General features: G+C 35.2%; 1 protein-coding gene across 1 annotated transcript in view; it reads left to right on the plus strand.

Annotated features, from left to right (window-relative positions):
• Nucleotides 1-20,454, plus strand: part of SHOC1 (shortage in chiasmata 1) — a 51,354-nt gene that overhangs the window by 24,467 nt on the left and 6,433 nt on the right. Inside the window, exons 15-26 of the mRNA XM_027709026.1 lie at nucleotides 1,012-1,461; nucleotides 3,819-3,944; nucleotides 5,402-5,578; nucleotides 6,517-6,624; nucleotides 8,233-8,420; nucleotides 12,830-12,902; nucleotides 14,330-14,402; nucleotides 14,978-15,162; nucleotides 15,682-15,787; nucleotides 17,436-17,547; nucleotides 18,505-18,626; nucleotides 19,567-19,660. Coding sequence (XP_027564827.1) covers nucleotides 1,012-1,461; nucleotides 3,819-3,944; nucleotides 5,402-5,578; nucleotides 6,517-6,624; nucleotides 8,233-8,420; nucleotides 12,830-12,902; nucleotides 14,330-14,402; nucleotides 14,978-15,162; nucleotides 15,682-15,787; nucleotides 17,436-17,547; nucleotides 18,505-18,626; nucleotides 19,567-19,660 — 1,814 coding nt within the window. The remainder of the gene's footprint in view (nucleotides 1-1,011; nucleotides 1,462-3,818; nucleotides 3,945-5,401; nucleotides 5,579-6,516; nucleotides 6,625-8,232; nucleotides 8,421-12,829; nucleotides 12,903-14,329; nucleotides 14,403-14,977; nucleotides 15,163-15,681; nucleotides 15,788-17,435; nucleotides 17,548-18,504; nucleotides 18,627-19,566; nucleotides 19,661-20,454) is intronic.

A 20,454-nucleotide genomic window follows, 5' to 3' on the forward strand; every position in this document is an offset into this window, starting at 1 on the left:
TCTTATTTTTGAGAATAAAATGTTTTACAGCAAAATGAAGTAGCAACACTACTGCAATTAAGGTGTACTTTCACAAACTTAAAACAAATCGTAGGAACAAAAGTGTTTAAGTACACAAATTTATTACCATGCAGATGAAGAGTAGCCGCCACCAGCCATACTATTTTTTAATAAAATAGGTTCATACGGGAGAATTTCTTAACAAATAGTAGTTTTGCATTGGAGTATTTTAATAAAGCAGATACTCACATTGTCCCGTCTGCAGAAGCCAGTGTGTATTACAATGAAAACTATTTATTTTGTGATGCTACAGAGGTTTTTTTATGCTGACAATGGTTTCAAATTTGAACGCCTCATAACTTCAGAATTTCTCGTGGGCCATTTTGCATACTTATAATCGAACTTCAACAAAAAATGCAAAACCTTATTTGGATTTTGTTATGTAACTGTGGCTGGACTGCAAGGCATCAGTTGTGGTTGTAGCACTCCAAGGATTGACAGTAACATGATATATGGTGAAACAAATAGACACTGCTCAGGAAAGAACAGTTCCAAGTAACTGCTTTTTACATATTTTTAAGTGTTTAGCTACTGTGTTTGAGATGTACACCCATAATGCAAAAAATTGCAGTTCTATTGAAACATATCTTCAGAGGGAGCAGATTGCATTCATTACTTCTTTTTTTCCCTCTAAAAATAAAAAATCTGATAATTTTTCTTCCTTATGAAAGGTACTGCATTCCACTTCCTAGAAATCTAACATCAGTAAACACCATGGTGAAAACTTCTTCAAACAATAGCATGACCTTCTGTGTCTCAGTATTGTGCATTTTTACTTTGGACTAGTCAGTGCAAGTTTTCTAAAAGTGGATTTTAATGATCTGAGAAGACAGAAAGAAGAAATTTAAAAAATGCTTTTTCTATAAACCATCCAAAGTCATTAACTCCAACCAGAAGAGAGAAAAGAAAAAGGTCTATATTGCAGTGAATAAATTCAATTTTATTTTTCAGAATGGCTTGAAGAGAATTCTGTGATAAACCAAGAGCTGCTTTCTGCTGAAAGACACCAGCCGGACAAAGTAGTAAATCCTGACTTGTCACTGCAGACTCAAAGGCAGTATTTTGCCCTGCCTATGAGTGCTGTGTCATCTGCCAAAATTCACAACACAAATACATCTGGGGGAGAGCTTACTGGAGGAAACAACAGGAAGATTAAGGTAGAAGAGGAAATTTGTTTCCTAAACCAAGAAAAGAAAACTCCCAAACCATCCGAATCAGTCAGCTGGAAAGGTGTATCTTCTAAAGTACACAGCTCATCCTGTAGTGAAAAGCCTGCATCACTTGCACTTGCTACAAAATGGGACAATGATGATTCTGATCTGAACAACTTTATCATGATGAGATCCAAACATACACTCAGCCAAAGAGAGGAAAAAAATTATGTAGATAGACCTGAAAAAGGTATGTGAAACAGTTTATGCTGCCATTTTTTCCAGATTTAATTCTTTGCTATTTTACCACTTACAATAGTTGCGAGTTCATCCTAGTAGATGTATCCTTTGAAGTAAATGGTGACATTTTTCTGGTCTTAATTGAAGCTGATTTTTCCTCTAAGTATCTTACCTTTTGATTTTTTTCCTTTAGATGTCTTACGGGATTCTCGTTGGTTGGTTTAGCTGGGGTGGTGCTTTGTTTTTGGAATGGGTTGGTTTTTTGGTGGTGGAAGTGGTATTTCATAAAATAAACATATGAGTTTATTCTAGTTCTGATGAAGTAACTCTAACTGGTACTTCAGAAGATCTCCTCTGTCCATATGTTCTGAATCAGATCACCAAACCTCTCTGGAGAAGAAATAGTTATCAAATTCATTGTAGTTACTAAATAGTAAATCAGTACTTTTACTTTTGTAGAACCAACATATCCTAGACAATGAACAAGAGTTGTTCATTTGAGCCAGTTACCTTGGTGCAAACCTCATCAAACAATGAAGCAGAACAGGTATTAGGAAAAACAGAAAGTTGCTGGTAGCCCTGTTCTTGTTGATGACAATGCTTAGGAAAGAATCTCAGGCTACGTGTTCAGCATTGCAGAAATGCAAACCAACAGAGAAAGAAAAGAAGTGGAAGAATTTCTTTATTTGTTTTTAAAAATGAAAAATGTGTCATGAAATAGTGGTCAGCAGAGACATATTTCCAGATTCAATTTTCAGGATAAAATTATACTTTGAAAAGAATATTTCTCAAAGTTTTTTGGACTTGTATGGCAGAATTTTAATAAGAACTTTTATCTGTATTTTAGTTACATCTCCCAGCATAAAAAAAAAATAAATTGTTACATAAAAACTTTCAGCAATAATTCCTACAGAATAGAGTTGGAATATTTATTTAATTGAAAGCTTATATAATCTTGTGGAGGAAATTATTTCTTGGTAAAATTCACCTGTTACTGACATTGGTAGAGGTGCATAAAACATTTCATGGCCTCAGAAAACAAGCCAAATTTTACAAGTAGGAGACCAAAGTACCTGAACTGAAGTTTTATGCTACCATCTAGTGAACTATGACCAGAATTGCATCGCTTAACAAGGAATCCAAATGTACTGAAGGTTAAGCTGTTACATTCAGGAATAGGCTTGTGGAGGTTTAAGTAGATTAAATGCAGACTAGAATATGTACAGGCAAGACCCCAGTGTGGCAGTTATTTCTGATATATAGAGAATCCATTAAAATGTGTGGGTCTTACCACATTGATGTAGAAATAATGTAAATTATTGCATACTTTGTAATATTTGTAATACATTTGTAATAATGATAAGCTTTTATTATGGGTCATTCTAAATCTAACTGAAAGGTAGAAATGCCAGCACTTCTTGTAGGGCTCTTTGTTGCTTGGCTTATTTTTTAAAGATATCATTGTGTTTAATATTTACTTTAGAAAATATAGAGGAGTAGTAGAAACAGTTCAGTGACTCAGTTTTGAACCCCCTATAGCTTTTCAAAATCAGAAAGGTTTTTTTAAGTTACCTAGAATAAAGATTCATTTTTTTCTTTTCCTTCTGTTTCTGTATGATCAGTTTGTTTTCTGAGAAAACTGACATTCATAAATAGAAAAAAAATCAGTTATTTTTAGGAGAGAACTATTCAATAAGAACTCCTCTCAGAAATAAAGATATAGAACTGTCAGAAGGAGCTTTGTGGGCAGAAGTTGTAGCTCATGCATCAGTATTTATCAGAAAGGGGGGACAGCCACTTAGAAATACTAACAAGTTGCAAAAGATAGCTAGAAGATGATAGAAAATTATTTTCTTCTTTCTTTTTTTTTTTTACTATTTGCATCTGCCATGTTTCTTCTGGATGGCTTACAGTATCTAATCTTTTCTAGTCTCACTCACTGAGGTGTTTTTCATAATTTGAGCTCCATATAGTCAGCAGTGTCTTTCCTCTCATATGTGTTTTTTCCCCATATAGAGGCATATGATCTTTCTTATGAATCTGTATTATAGAGCTGTAGGACCAGCACCTTCATTTTCCCAGCTCTGTTTTTCTGCCCTAAGGAAGAGTGTCTTGATAATGCCTGACTTCTTGGGCTGTGAAGGCAGACAGGGCCCAATCTCCTTTTGTGTCTTGATGTTTTTCCCATACTGTGTAAACGCATGAAAACAGTGAAGAATTCATGAGGAGAAAATGTGTATGTCATAGAAACTATTTAAATTGAAAATATTTTTGCATGTAGAGTCATTTATTGAACAGTTTTCTTATTCATTGAACTGTTTTTGTGATATTTGTGTCTAAATATTCACTTGTGGTTTAATAATTCAGTGCTACAACCCGAAGAACAGCATACGCATGTTCACAAAGAGGATGACTCTGTTTGTGAGATTGTAAAAACAGAGGAAAAAACCCAAGAGAATGAAGACGGTATCACAGTCAATATTCAAGCATCAGGTATACTATTTTTGGATGTGCTTTTTTTTCCATATGAAGGTAGGGGTCAGACTCCCAGGTAACAAGTGACAGGACCAGAGGAAATGGCCCCAAGCTGTGCCAGAGTCGCTTTAGATTGGATCTTGGGAAAAACTTCTTCATTGAAAGGATGGTTAGGTATTGGAACCGCCTGCCCAGAGAAATGATGGAATCACCATTCCTGCAAGTGTTCAAATAAAGTGTGGCTGTGGCACTTGGGCACGTGGTTTAGTGGTGAGCATGGTGGTGCTGAGTTAACAGTTGAACTTGATGATCCTAACAATTCTATGGGTCTATACAGCTTTGCAATATAATTTTATATTAAATAGTACTGCTCAAACAAATGCATAAATTATTAGTTTTAGTCTCTGCTCCTTGTGACTGGAAACATTGCAAGTAAGTGGATATTTGTTTTGACACAGGTGTGAGAGCAGGCTCTAGAATGCCATCTTAATACTAAAGCCAATCACATCCAAAGTAAAAAGAGTAACTCAGACTTTGGGTTATGTCTGATCTAAATTAGCAGATATACAATCTCTTCATACCAATCAATACCCTTCAATTATTATTCTTTACTTTTTCCTCTGACAGAGTAAATGAGAACTGGAGATGGAAGGGATCAGTAGTTGTTTTGATAGGAAGTGTCTTGAACACAGTAGAAATGTACTGTGGATTAACACATGACTGAGCCTTACTCTGTGAACTCTGGCTGTTGTACAAGGAGTTGTATCAAAAAACACGCACTGACAACAATTTTCTCATGCGGTAGAAATGGTAGAGAATAACCCAGAAAATATTTATCCAAGCTATTTTAGAGCCTCAAATCAAGCATACACAGTGCTAGGAAGTTGTGGACCTGGTACAGATTAGTTTGGTTTCCCATGAAAATGCATTTACTCCAAGCATGTGCTTAATGTGAATGTCTTTCACAGAACCAGTGGAAGAATACAGCAGCATTTTCATCTGTTTCCATCTGAGATGGGAATCATAGCTATAAGCTTGTTTTTTAATTATGTTTTTCTAATAAATTTTGAAGCAAGACTCCTTTAATGCAACCAGAGGAAAAAAATTAGGCTTTTCTGCAGTCAAAACAAAAATTATCATTTTGAAAATGACTACAATGTAAAAGTAGGCTGTAGAACAATGGAATAGTAGTACAATTTCAGTGTGAGTCACAGGAGTAAAAAATCCTAATTTTTCATCATGGAGTTTGGTCACTTTATGAAATGCATGGAACAGCATGGATGCCTGCCGTGAAGATCGGCTTAGTTCTACCACTCAGGAAGTTCCATGGGGAGCAACTCTTCTTCCATTAATGTTGCAATTTTCATGAAGAAGTCAGTGTTGTTAGTGTTTTCTGAGTCTTTGGACTATTCTTGTCCAATAGTAGTTTATGAAACCAAACTTTACTATCATGTTTTGTTTATTGTGCTATGCAGAAAGCCAATGCCAGGCATACTGCCTCTTGGAAGAAGCAGCCATTCCTGTACTAAAAGATTTGACGCATCTGGGTGTACTTGCTTCTGTAAATTGGAGCTTTGACAGTGTTAAGTTTGATCATACAAGGTTTTTCTTAAAACAGCAAGAGAAAGTAGTATGCGATAATTTTGAACAAGGTATGTCTTTTAAAAAGCATCTCTGGGGTTTTTTCTTCTTTAAAACTAATACAGATTTAATTGGTGACCCAAGGTTCAAAATACTTGATAAATTAATAATAAAACTATTAACAGTTTGTCTTATAGACTTACAGTAATTGATTTCCTCTTTTAGTTCCAAAATAATGTCTCCTAGTTGTTCAACATTGCATTTATTAACCTCAATATTGCAATACAAAAAAGTATTCTGATTGCATTTAATTTTAAAATATTTTACATATGCTTCAGAAATGTTGCCTCTACAGCAAAAAACACAATATTTTTTCATGCTAGATTTTAAAATTAAAGTTGTTGTGTGTTTTTGTTGTTTCTTTTCTTTTAGTAGCTATATTTCATCCCACCAGCATGATGCAAAATGCTATACCCATGTTAGAAATGACAAGGAAAAAAAGTCCATACTGATTTGGTTTCTTGGAAAGAGTTCTGAAATGTTTGGAAAACAGGGTAAATGGAGTTACAGTGCTGTTGAAAAATTTAGTGATTTGACTAGTTGGATGAGGAAATAGTAATGTGAACAGCTGGGTTTGTATGATGGACCAAAAGATGGGAAATTTATCAGTAGCCATGTATATTTAGATTCCCTTACTAAAATCAGTAAGCAGTGTGGTTTTAATGGCACTCCCAAGGGTACTGTTATCCCCTACTCCAGCAAATATCATCTGTCCCCACACACCTCTCAAAAACACTTCCCTGTGTGCCACTTGCTCTGGGTCAGATGGCATAGGAGATGTTATGCTTGCCAAGATCACCAGATCTGAGCTTTGAAGGTTGTCTGTTTTTAAGTGTGTTTAATGAAAATTCTGAGATACCAGGATCTTTTAAATTGATTATGTGTGTACAGTGAGATTTCTGAAATTTTACGCAGACCACAACCACACCTCAGTCTTCTATTTGTAAAGGTAAAATAGATGAGAAGGAGATCATGCTGTTCAGACATGCTGCTCTGGTACACCTGCTGGTGACAGTTCGAGATCTGCTATTGTCATGTGGCTTGGACACAGCACTAGGTTTGTTTTCAGTAGTAAATAATGATGCCCAGAAACCCAATGCTTTGTGTGTGTTCTGCAGTCTGTCCTTCATGTTTGTAGCTGTGATTCTTTGCCATCACTGTACGCTCTGTTCATGACTAATATACCTCTGTTTATGTCATTCCATTAATTTGTTGAAGAAACATTCTTATGAATTTCCACATATATTATGTGTTGTATCTCAGAATGACAAATTCTCATTGTAATCTCTGTGTGAAACTGAGAAATATGCAAAAATGGCAGGTTCCTTTTTATTTACAATCTGTCTTCTGTGAGTCTGGAGCACTTTCCACCTAAAAATATTCTTAGGCTCCTTCAAAATTAGGTACTTAAATATGAGGGCATTTTAAGCAAAGTCTGAAATATTATCTAGTGTACCATAAGACATGGAGTTTTAAGTTATAACTTAATTTACACAGCTTTTTTTGAGCTTTTCTGGTCCTATGCTATTCAGATTTGGAATATGAAAATCCATTGTAACCCAGTTTAATGCCTGAAATGATAATGCTGAGCTTATCAAATTGTCATAGTTCTGCATTGTGAATTATCAGATACCTCTATCAAAATAGATCAATAAAGAGCTGAAGTCAGCATTTATGAATGCCTTTAGGAAAGTCAGGCTCCCTCTGTCTTTATAGCAGTAAAGGTGTTTCAGAGCATCTAACTTCAATCAGTCTGAATTCCTTAATGGATAGTATTTCCTTAAAATTGATGTAAAATGGAAAACATCTGCCATAAGTGAAACTGTAGGGAAAATAAATTATTTTGTATTTCCTTAAATATTTCTAGCAATAGAAGAGTAGGAAGAAAAAACAGAATGAGTAAATAAATAAAATCCCAAGTAAAGTTATTTTCTACAATTACTATAAACAAGGTAAGAGGGTGGAAGGAAACCAAATGAGCAGTTCCTCCTCCACTGTTTATTGTAGCAGAAGCACTCCTAGGTGATATTTCAGAATTACAAAGCACCTGTGTTTCCAAACCCCAGCAACAGCTGACACAGGAAACTGTACAAGTAAAAAAGATCTGGGAAAAAACTTAGAAAAATGGAGCCTGGTTCTGAATAGGCCCTATAGTCTTCACTACAGGTTGTGTTGTTGTGCTGTGCTGTGCAATTCATCACACAGTTATCTCAGATGTATGCATTTTCAAATAACCTCATCATTGTTCACCAATTGTATACAGAAGGCACCATTCAGAGTTGAGAACTAGTTGTGATAGTTTGAAGAGTGGTAAACATGCAGGACAAGTGAAGCTTTGGACAGTGATGGCAGAAATAATGTTGTTATTTAGTATAAACTATATAGATTAGTTAAATATAACATTGCTGCTGCCTGCTTCTGCAGCCATAGAATGTCGTGTTGAATAATTCTAGCTGAAGTCATAAGGTCTATGGATACTAGAGAAAGTATTGCAGTTTTACAAAGTCCATTTACATATCTACTTACTGGTAATATTATCCCTCCATTTTGGCAAGCCATTGAATTTTCATCTGCTTTTGTGCCAGACACCCTTCATATAGATTTTAAATTGATGTGCAGATTAAACACAATGCTTGACAATTATCTTTTGTTGCTTTACTAACAGGTTATTTGTCCAAGGCAAAGGATATCTATAAAAACATCTTAGAATCCTGTTTGAATAACATCTGGAGGCAGTTGAAGATCGTACAGTACAGCAGCCAGAAAAAGCATGAAACAAATCCCAAAATAACAGCTCTTCAGTGTGAAATGTTAAATTGGATGAAAAGTTATGGAGAGAAACACAGTGTTAAGGTTAACAATGTAACCAATTTCTCTAAGCAAACAAAACTGTTCCAGACTATGTGAATATTTATAACACCATCTTTTAACAAGGGCTGGTTTATGGGGAAAAAAAGTCTAATTATTACCTTTCCATTTCATACTATCTGTTAAATTAGGGTAATATAAATTTTAAGACCTCTGTCAGGAGCAGTGCAGGTTTCTGTTGGATCAAATCTCCCCTTGTTGTATGCCTGAGATAACATGCATATGAATTTTAACGTTGCCAGGACTTCATTTCACTGCAGGTGGTTTTGTTTCCCTGGTAAGTATATTGTGTCACATCAGTTATTGAAAATCATATATAACCTTTTATTTGAAGGCCTCAATCATCTGATGCAGAGAGAACCATAGTACACATCATGACTGTGCACTTGTACAGCTGACTTGGAGCACACACCACAGAGTATGTGGGTATTGTAATCCACAGATGACCTCTGCTTAACCAGTGTATCAGGTCAATCTCCTACTATTCTAATTCTATAGGAAGCAAATATGCATAATTGATAACTATGATTGGAGGATAGAATTGTGGAGGATATTCAAATTATCCAAAGACTTTTTTTTTCTGGATATGTGAATATTTTGGGGGATACCACGCAGTACAAAATACCACTTGTCTTTGCAAAATATTTATTATTTATTTACAGAATACTGATCACATGAGTCAGACAGGATAAAATGCATAATGTTTTAAGTGTCCTGACTGTTTGGAATAGAATTTATGCTGCTAAATACAGAGCCAAAAAAGATCTTCAAGTTTATTTTAGCTACGTTCCATACTTCACAACCTGGAGGTTTATTCTTCTTTTGTTTCTGTTAAAAGTTGCAGTAAGAACTCAGAATAACTTTTGATCAAATTTTCCTGAGAAGGACAATATAATAGCTTATTGTACACCTTTTTTAAAATTTAAAATTGAAATGAAGCAACAAAAACAAAATGGTGTTGATTGTTTTAGTGTCTGTCCTTCAACAGACAATCTAAGCTTATTTCAACATCATTTTCTTCAAAGTAACACATTTTGCTTTCTCATACTAGGATTATGTTTACTAGAAAACATGAGAACTTTGTCATCTTGATGTCAGCTCAGTGACAGTTTGGCTTTTCTTCTGAACTCCACTAGAATTTTTTAAATTTTTAACTATAATTCTCCTATGTTTTGACTTCCTTCCTAGACTTAAAGTCATGCACACATATGCATACAATGTAAGACTATATATATGATTTTATTCACAATTATAAATTGTTTACTGTTCCCTAGGAGAGGGAGGTTTCAATGACCTTCCATTCGAAGTCAAGTTTCAATGAGCTCAGAATAGGCAGAAGGGGTATTCCAGTTTTAATAGGAAGTAAATGTTGTACTTAATGAACCATTTACTGTTCTTTCATATCACATCAGTATCAGTTTACATGACGTAAGATATGAGAATCTGGTTATCTTTTTATTATGCAAAGTTGTTATTGATACAGGATTGTAATGGGTCATTTCCTTTGTAAGCAAGAAGTTGCTACTGGCTTAAAAAAATGAACTTTACTCTTTGTTTTTTTATCTTTTATACTCATAATTGAATAGAACATGACTGAAAATTTCATCTAGCTCACATGAATGTGTAAGGCGTATGCTGTTGTACTGTGTGTGGAAAAGCAGGTCTACATTTTCAAATGCAGTTGTCCAAAACTATTTATGAAAGTGCCAGTGGATTGTTAGATAGCTGTTCTGTGTACCAACATATGGAAATTGAAATCTGTCTTAAGCTTGTCAGATTGGCAGTCTACGGAGTGGGAAATCTCTTAACTAGTTCAGCAGTACCTCCCTCCAGTGCATCACTACCTTGCAGACTGAATTCTAGATATCTTCAGTTTAAGTTTTGCCTCCATAAGGATTATGCCTCTAATGTGACAGATATGTCTAGTGCAACAGTAATAATGGGGTATAATCTCTTTAGATAATACCTTTAAGTAGCATTTTTACTTTGACACAAATATTCCAGTTTAATATTTCTTCTAGAACAGCTTTATTCATTGTAATAATGCACACATACACCCAAGTTTCAAATCGTTAATGGTTGGAGAAAAATTGCCCGCAAAACTTTGACTTTGAATGTGGGGAGAGCAGACTTTGCACTCCTGAAGGAGCTATTTAGTAAGATCTCTGGGTAATCTGTATTGGCTTTCAGGAATGCTAGTCATTTTTTTAAGAGCCATCTCTTTCCATTGCAGGAGCAGGCAATTCCAAGGCATAAAAAGCCAAACAAGCAAGGCAGAAGCCTGGCTTGTCTCAGCAGGGATCTTCTTCTAGAACTTAGGTGGGAAAGGAAAGTATATGGACTTTGGAAGCAGGAACAGGTGACATGGAAGGACTACAGAAAGGCTTTTGCTCCTGTAGGGAGAAAATTTATGGGATCAAAGCTCAAGTAGAGCTCAAGCTGGCCAGCACTGTGAAGGATGACAAAAAGGGCTTTTTTAAATAAGTCAATAGCAAAATGAGAATCAGAGATAACAATGGTCTGTTGCTTGACAAGGTTGGTCACCTCACAAAAAGGGATGTAGGCAAAGCAGAGACGCTCATTGCCCGTTTTTGCCTCTGTCTTCAACTCCTATGATGGGCCCTGCTACCCCCAGAGCCCAGCATTAGAAAACTGTGACTGGGGATGATGATGAACTCCCAGCCAACTCTGAATTTTTTTTGCAACTTGCTGCTCCAGCTGGCTGTGCATAGACCTATGCAGCCCAATGGGATTCATCCAAGGTACTGAAGGAGCTGGAAAATGTCATTGTGGGACCTCTCTCCATTATTTTTCTACAGCCTTGGGAGTCTGGAGAGACCCCAGCTAATTGGAAGCTGGCAAATGTTGTCCCAGTTTTCAAGAGCAGAAAGAAGGAAGCCCCTGGTAATTACAGAACTGTCAGTCACACTTCAGTGCCTGATAATTATGGAGAAAGTTATTCTGGGAGTTATTAAAAAACATTTGAGAAACAGCACAGTCATTGGTCACAGCCAACACAGGTTCACAAGGGCTAAGTCCTGCTTAAGGAAATTACTTTCCTTTCTTTTTGCCGGTATGACAAGGTCACCCATTAAGTTGATCACACCAGTGAATGTGGTGGTTTTGAATATTAGCAAAACTTTTGGTACTGTCTCTCACAGTATCCTGCTGGATGAACTGTCCATCACAAGTCTAGACAAGTCCATAATATGTTTGGTGAGCAATTGGGTGATGGGTTGGGCTCAAAGGGTTACAATGAAAGGCTGGTGGCCAGTGACCAGTGGGGCTCCCCAGGGCTCAGTTTTAGGACCAGTGCTCTTAAATATTTTAATAAATGGTCGAGATGCAGGAATCAAAAGTACATGAATTGAGCTTACTGATGATATGAAATTAGGGGGAGCTGTGGACTCCCTTGATGGCAGATAGCTTTGCAGAAAAATCAGAATAGACTAGAGAGCTAGACAATCATCAGTGGTATGCAATATAACAAGAGCAAGTGCCAGATTCTCCACCAGGAATGGGGCAATGCTGGTTACGCGTACAAAGTGGTAGAGGAGAGGCTGGAATGCAGCCCTATGGAAAGAGACCCAGGCATCCGAGTCTGTGGCAGGTCAGCAGTGCCCTGGCAGCCAGAAGGGCCAACCGTGTCTGAGGGGGCATCAGGCAAAGCATCAGCAGCTGGTTGAGGGAGGGGATTGTCCCACTCTGCTCCGCGCTGGGGCGACCTCACCTTGAATATTGAGGCAATTTTGGGCACCACAATGTAAGGAGGACATCAAACTTGTGTGTTTTGTGTGTCCAGAGGAGGATGATCAAGACAGTGAAAGGCCTCAAGGGCAAGACATAGAAGGAGCAGCTGAGGTCACCTGGCTCATTCAGCCTGGGGAAGAAAAGGCTGAGGGGTGACCCCATCACAGTCTATACCTTCTTCAAGGCGGGCAGTGGAGGGGGAGATGCTGATCTCCTCTCTCTCATGACCAGCAATAGGACATGAGGAACTGGAATGAAGCTGCTTCAGAGGAAGTTCAAATTGGGCATTAGGTGAAAGGTTCTTCACTGGGAGAGTGGTCTCCCCTGTAACAGACTCCTAGGGAAGCGGTCAGAGCACCAAGCCTGTCCAAGTTCAAGAAGCATTTGGACAATGCTTTTAATCATATGGCTTTGTTTTAGGTAGTCCTTTGAGGAGCAGGGATTTGGACTCAGTAATCCTTATGGGTCCCTTCCAACTTAAGATATTCTATGATTGTCATTCTGGAAAGCTCCAAGGTTTCTATTTTTGCCACCTGTTTAATCAGTCTTGTGCTTTCTGTGCAAAGGAGAAAGAAAGATGTATGCAGGCTGAAAGAAGAATTTTTTTATTATTACTGGAGTTTCTTCTACTTGTCTTCTTACAGTTACTAATCATTATAAGAATGGACTCGGAAAGAGAAAAAGCAGCCCTCATTCAGCCGTTATCTAGAGTAGAAGGTAAATAATTATTTTAATATGTATTTTTAAAAGAAAATATGGCTGTTATTCTGTGGTTTGCTGCATTCCTGTTTGAATGCTTCATGAAGGTGTTTCTCCCTTTTCTCCTCATCAGAAACCTTTCTATATATTTTTCTCACTGTTTAATGTTTCCTAACTCTTCCATCAGCCATTTTTTCTGTCTTTTAATTTTATTTTCTCCTCATTAAAAGTTCTGATATAATGTTTTCTTTTGCAACAGAATGTTAGTTCATCTGTCAAGTCAAAAATTTCCTTAACAGAACACAAAAGAGCTGTGGACAGACCATTGTCTAATTTGCATCTGTTGTCTTGATCAGATTGTTTCATTGTTTTTAGCTGATTGGTCACAAGCTTTCTTCCTTGCAAGTTATTTAAGAGCAATTAGAATTTAGAAGTCCTAACTAAACTCCCCAGCATAAACCCTTGAATGAGTAGTTAGTTATAGATCATATTTTTCCTTATTTCGCTCATCTGGTTTGGTAATTTGTTAAATATGTCAGCATAAGCTCTAGCGATCTGTTGAACTCAAGGTAAAAAAATACTGTTTCCAATATCCCATCTCCCCACTGATACCAGTAATGCTTTCATCTGTTTGACATTTTACCTGTGAGTAATTTTTGCACAAGCTTGTTCAATGTAACAAATTCAGCTGGCAAACCAAACATGTTTCAGGAAAATTGTTATTTGAGCCTGTACTTTGAGCAAGTCACAGATTTCTTTCATATTGTTTTTTAAAATCCATTTTCATAAATTCTACTTGCATGAACCTTATCAGATGTCATGTACTGTAATTGTTCTTTTGCCTTTAAAAATAAAGTTAAATTTCCTGCACTTTTAAAAGAAGAAAGCCTGTCTTTTAAAATGTTTTGAAAGGGAGGAGGCATGTTCACAATGCTTTTACTAATAATAATATTTAATGAAAAGTATTTTATTTGTTTTAAGATCTTAAGGCTTGATTGCAAACCCAGATCAATCCAGCTAACTACACTTCTGAAGAGAGACACTTCTGTTATACCAACATTCCTTCTTAGATACATCTTCCAGTTATACTTGTAAAATTTCAAATGTATAGAAGGTGTAAAGAAATTTAACTTATAGAGGGGCAAAGGTGCTTCCTTTTGCATTAGCATTTAATTTTTCATTTTTAAGGTAGTAGGGTTGTAAGTTTGTGAGATATGAAACCTTTTTGCATTACTTCTTCCTTGGGTTCCAAGACAGAAGTTTTCAAATCATTATACCCAACAGTACAATACAAACTGAAATTGTATGGAACTTCATCACAAGAGACAATGTAATACTTAAAATTTCAATAACCTATGTTGTTCCACATTTGCTACTTACTGCTTTGCATTGATTCATACTCACAGAGGCTCATTTATTTCATCAAGGGTTTCATTCTTTTTAAGCAGGTTTAAAAGCTGTGGATTTGAATTCTGAGAAAAAAGGAACTCTTTTAGCTTGTAAAGATATCATAAGCAAGTAAGTTAAATTCTTGATTTTTTAGAACAGACTCTCTAGTCAGGACTAAGGTCAGTGAAACTTAAGTTACCTTTGTTCATTTCCATGGGACTTCCCAGTCTGGAGTACAGTTTACAGAGTATAGACCTACACCTTCATTTTTATTTTGTCCACACTCTAGCAAAATGATTAGTGAGGCTCAGAGGTACTTTTAGAGAACAAAAAATTGCATATTTCTAACCTTTTATTTTGTCTTGCATGTTTTAGAGAAACTTGGCCAGAGAAATAAAATTTTTTGCATGTTTTAGAAAACAGTGCGAAAGGGGCATAAGGGTAAAATTGAAAAATTATGACATTATGGGAAAATATGAATGCTTCAAGAAGATAATTAGAATGGGAGAACTACAGCTTTTAATTTTTTAATTGATTTTTAAAGAAGTTAGACTTTTAGGTAAGAGAAGGGTAAATTTTTTTTGGTAAAAAATATACTTCACTTTAAACAGTCATAATTTATCAAAGTAAAATTTAGTTTATTTTGTTCTGAGGGTAATTCTTCCTGAACTTAACTTTATTAACATTTTGTTGGATTTTTTAAGCCTTAGTAGATATTCCTGCATTGTTGTACATAATCAGCAAATTGGAGCTGACTTCCCTTGGACACACTTCTCATTAGTAATGGAATATGATTATTCTGAAGATTCTTGCTGGAAAAATCTGTGCAAAAATCTGAATGTTGCTTACATGACTTTTAAAACTACCTTCCCCGAAACAATACAAATGGGTAAGTGCTCTCCAGAATTGTAACCAACAGTTAGGCTGGCATATGAAGGAAAACATTTTCTGTTCCCTAAAATGCTACATTGATGAGCCTGTGGAAGAGAATGAGTAATAAGTTATGAAGGCTAATGCTAAGCAAACAGAGCTGGTTTATCTATGCAGCAAGATAGGAAGGTGTTTTTATTCAAGTGTAAGCCTAGTTTTGGCCAAGATGTAGTAGTACATGGGGGTTTATAAGGCAGTTGTGTCAAGTTTGTAGGTTGTTTACAGTTACTACAAGCTGTGTCCACCCTTCCTCATCCTAAGGGAATGTTGTAGTTCTAAAGAAATCTGGATGTAAGCCTAATTTCACAGAGATTCAGAAGAGTTTAATTTGGGTGGGGGGAAAAAAACCTATGATGAAATCACTTTATTGGGGATGAATAAAAGCTCTGTTTTAAAAGTTATGTCTATTTAAATATCTAAATGTATCTTTAGTTTTTTGCTCAGGAAACCTCTATCTTACATATACAAAATGTTTTAGGCAATCACAGTGATTCTTTTCTTCTGGAAGTACAGATTCCATATGTGTTTCTGACAACTGAAGGGCTTCTTAATATGCCAGATATTCTTCAGCTTTTTGAATCCAAGTGAGTGAAAATCACCTATTTAATCATATTGGCTATTTATTTTTCAGTTTCCAGGACTTGTATCTTGTCCCACTGTATCATGTATTAGCCATCTACTTGGCTATCAGATACATTTCTGCAATTACACTATTAGCATTTTAAGACATAAGAAGATAGCTTTTCTGCTGAAGCTGATAGCTTAATTTTGGAGATTCACACAGATGTCAACCAGGATGAAATTTTCCAATTTGTTTATTGTTATAATGAACTGATACTTTTAATAAAAACAACTCTTTTAATTTTCTACTTTTCCCTGAAAATTGTAATATTATCTAAAACATTTTGCTTTAGTGCTTCTTGGTGCGTGGAAGACTTTATATTTAATTCTTCATAAAAATTGCTGTTGAATTTTTTTTGCTTTTTAACTACTGGATCTATGCTAAAAAAGCAAAATGGACAAAATTAAAACATTTTCTGATGCTTCACAGCCTTTGGAAGAGGCTAAGTTCAAAACAGGGTAATTTATTCCTAAAATTCAGATCTAATATTCACTTAATTTTCAAAACTCTATAACCTGTGCAAAAAATGTTGTGGTTGTCAATCGTTGTGCTTCTGCATTATTTACTTTGACATAATTTTCTTGAATTTTGCTTTCACAGTTATAAATACCTCATAAAGGTACCTTTTATCATGTGAGAGGAAAGAAAAAAAAAGAAAGAAAGAAAGAAATAGAGACCAGAGCAGCAGTATCTCTTAAACATAGTGACAGAGATATGGGTGGTAGATTTCACCACATTGCTGCAGAGACATGCCAATTTTGATCTTTGCTATCCATGAGTCAGCTGTGGAGTCATTTTTGAGCTGTGTCTAATTACAGTTCAGTAGGGGGAAAAAATATATATATTTTTGACATTTAAAATTTGAACATATGATCTGACATGCTTTTAAACTCTGACTTGTTCATATTCTCCATTCAGCCTGGCCATAAGCTAAATAGCTAGGAATGCTTTTTGGTACTTTTACTCTTTGTAGCATTGGTGGAGTGGTTAAATAGGTGAGCAAAGAGCAATATAGTTTCACAAAAAGTAATAGTTTGCTTTTTCAATAATGTCCATATAAGTTTATAGACAACTTAGTGCTGGCAGATTAAGGTTCAGGTCTCTTGTGTTTCCTAATGAAACACAATAGGGGGCTGTGCTGCTGACAGCTCTCAGTCATTCAGAAAAATTTAGGATCGTACCAATGGCAGTCAGGGAGTTTTCACTCAGTTTGCTCTCCCTGTGCTGCACCATCATGAAAGGAGGAAAAGTAATTAAATATACAAAGGTAGTAAATAGGAGTTTCTAAGTATATATCTTGATTTATCTGTCTGAGTTTCTGTATTACGTCTTTTTTTTTGTAAACTCAAAGGCTGTATATGGTCATATTTGATGCAGTTAGCAACCTAATTGAATTAATCCAGTAATATTTCATTAAATCACTGCTACATTGATGTACATTGTTTGAGTCTTAAAGTGAACTGACCATTTGAGAAAGATCAATGTATGAAAAGACTGTTAAGTCTGTAAGTTAAAAAATTGTATTAAGAGGTAGATGTTACTGATTTCCTTTAAGAAAAATATATTATTTCACTTGATTGAGTTTTAATAAAATAATTTTAATTTTTCAGGTACAGCATTACCTTTGTTGAAAGAACCAGTAGTTACTCCTTAAGGCTCTTTGGAAGTATAGATCGATATGTGGTGTTGACAATAGACGAATGTACTGCTATCTTTTTGCAGGTACAAAATGAAACTACTGTGTGCAATTTTTATTATGTGTTGGGGCACTTCTAGGCCATATGTGCAGGCTTCTAGCATATCTTTTCTTCCTCATAATCATGTATCATTCATGCATTGTTTCACATCACAAATTATTTCCAAATTCATTAAGTCCAAAATGCTGTTTCTGCCAGTTTGACTGGTTTGAAATGTTCTCCATTTCTTCACAGAAGTGTAACTTTTGACCTGTGATTTGATAGTATTAAATGCAGTTAGAGAATGCATACATGACAATAGGGTTGTATAAAGAAATTTTGTAATGACCAGTTAAATGTATTTGTGACTATAATCTCTTACCAGTGTGCATGTTAATTCCTCCCATTTCAGGTTGTTATCTGAATTAGTCTAGAGAGTAATTTGTCCTACTTTTAATAAAGAATAATGGTTTAAACAATAGCATAGTACTTAAATTCTGGTATGACAGAAGACATTGCTTTTCATGTAGAAGAACTGCTTCTGAAAGACAGATAAATAATAAAATAATCAATTAGTATTGCAAGCACAACACAGACATTCCTACATGCTATTGAAATTAGTGATGGTGTACTTTATATAATTAGTGTAGGTATAATATGATTTGTATAGGTTAAGTATTTCAGAGTTTTATATCAGTATTTTGCATTATTAAAGTTTACAAAAATCTTAACATCCCAAAAAAGTCAGTGGCAGTGTTTTCTTTTTACAGAAAGAAAGAAAGGCCATGAAGCAGTGAATCAGCTTTTTAAAGGTCAAACAAAATAAAAGTTGGGAATGCTAGCTAGTTCTCCCAATCCCATATGTGTCCTTAATGCTTACATTATTTAGCTGTGTTTATGTTTGATCTAACTTCTCCATAATATAGCAATGCACATTCAAGGTTGGGACAGCCATGGTAATGTATTTATTTGCTTTTTACTTTTCATTTAAATTCTATGGTAGAGTGTGGAAGAACTTAATTATGAGAATTCCTGTGACACTTTAATATCGAGGCTGATGGCATTATCACTCCAATACACATGCTGTTGGATTGTTTTCTATTCCAGAGAGAGATTGAATTTAGAGTAAGTTATGAAATTCTTTTGTTATCCTGGTATTTTTAAAACAAACTTATCACTAAAGGAAGCTGCTTACTCGAACCAGTTGATACACTTTGAACTTCCCTGTAGGAAAACATTTCTTCTTAGAACAATACGAATATTGTAGATTCATATTTCTAGAGAACTTTGGACTTTTCACTCAGTTACAGTGTTGCCACGGTCCTACTGAAAAACTCAGTGACATGACAAAAGTAGTAGTTATCACTGGAGACCCAAAAAAAGTTAGCAAATATGTTTTTTATTTGTTAGGATATTTTTAGTCTTACAAAATAGATAAAGAAATGGTTGTTATAAAATAACAGGCAATACTAATGCAAGGTGCGTTCCAAATCAGCAGGTCCAGAAACTTCACGAGACTAAGGATATGAAGCACAGGAATTATTCTTTATAACTTTGAAGTAAATTAACCCCTACAAATGCAGAGTTATGAATTACTGTGCTAACATCACTGTGTATCATTTGCAACAGGGAAACATTCTTCAAGTTTTCTTCCCATGCATCTGTAGTTCTCCTTTTGCTATGGAAGCACACCTTTTGTTGATATAATTCATAAGCATTCCTTTATTATCTCTTTTTTTCTATAAGCAGGTGTTACTTTTCCCATGCATGACCATCCCTCTCTGTATGTCCTCTCCAGTATCTCTGACCTTGATGCAGACCTTTTGCTTCAGGCTGGACTTGCTTTGTTGTGGGTTGACTCCATTTTCTTCCTCACAGTCCATTCTTCAGCACTGAGTCCCTTAATGCATCCTAATTTTCCTCTCACAAATATTAATGCTCCAACTGTACTAGTATTCTGAAATCCTGGAAATGAAATGGACATTTATTAAGATATATATCAAATGTTTTGGAATTATTACATGTGCATATTAAATGTTAAGGGTCCAGTAAAACTCTTTTACAGGTACAGTCTCAAGGGAGATACTCTGCTTAACCTTGTCTTACTTTATGCCACTCTAATTGAGCTTACACAGAAGTCAGAAGAGTTTGAAGTGAAGGTAATTTTTTTCTGTTTTAATCTTCACTGATATGATATTTCTAGAGAGCTCAAACAAGTATTCATTCCACATCAAAAACATAAAATAGCTAAAAATTACTAAAATAAGAGAGAAGATCTTAATTCAGTGCTGCTAAAATCACTGAAAAGACTGTTAGCTGCAACACAAGTTGAATGAGATTCAAATAGCAGTTGAAGGTCTTTTTATGGCTAAGAGTAAAAAAATGCGATTGTACCTTTAATAAATTACTAGAATATAGATTAATCCTGCTTATGTCTTAATTTGAATTTTCAGCTCAGTATTATGTTACAGATGTAAAAGAAGAAAAAAAAGTCTAATTTTCTAGTTTGCTTTTTTTATGTGACAAGACAAATTAACTTTTTTTTTCATAAATCAGAAAATGTAGTGTATAGAATTATCAACATTAAAAAATGGGGCAGAAGTCTCATTCAGCTTACAAAGTTGATGTTGGTAACCTATTTTTGAATGAAGTAATACCTTTCTAGGCACTTTTTCACTTATTTGCATGTTAAATTTCATATAAAATTTACCTGATTGAATGAAAGTTACAGAGAGGACAAAACTTTTTTCATGCCATGTACACCGCAGTGTAGATTGTGTGGAAATTACACCTTCGAAGTGTTACATATCTTCTTAAATTGTATTAGGCATCTCAGAATAGCTGGTTTTTTTAGGAACTCAAACCCAGAAAATTGATAACATATAAAAAACCTATAGGATAAGTTAATTTCACCTACATAGGATTTGCATAAATAAGGAGTGTCATTTGTAGC

This window comes from Neopelma chrysocephalum, unplaced genomic scaffold, assembly GCF_003984885.1.
Source record: "Neopelma chrysocephalum unplaced genomic scaffold, ASM398488v2 Primary Assembly neopelma1_96671, whole genome shotgun sequence".
Taxonomy (NCBI): Eukaryota; Metazoa; Chordata; class Aves; order Passeriformes; family Pipridae; genus Neopelma; species Neopelma chrysocephalum.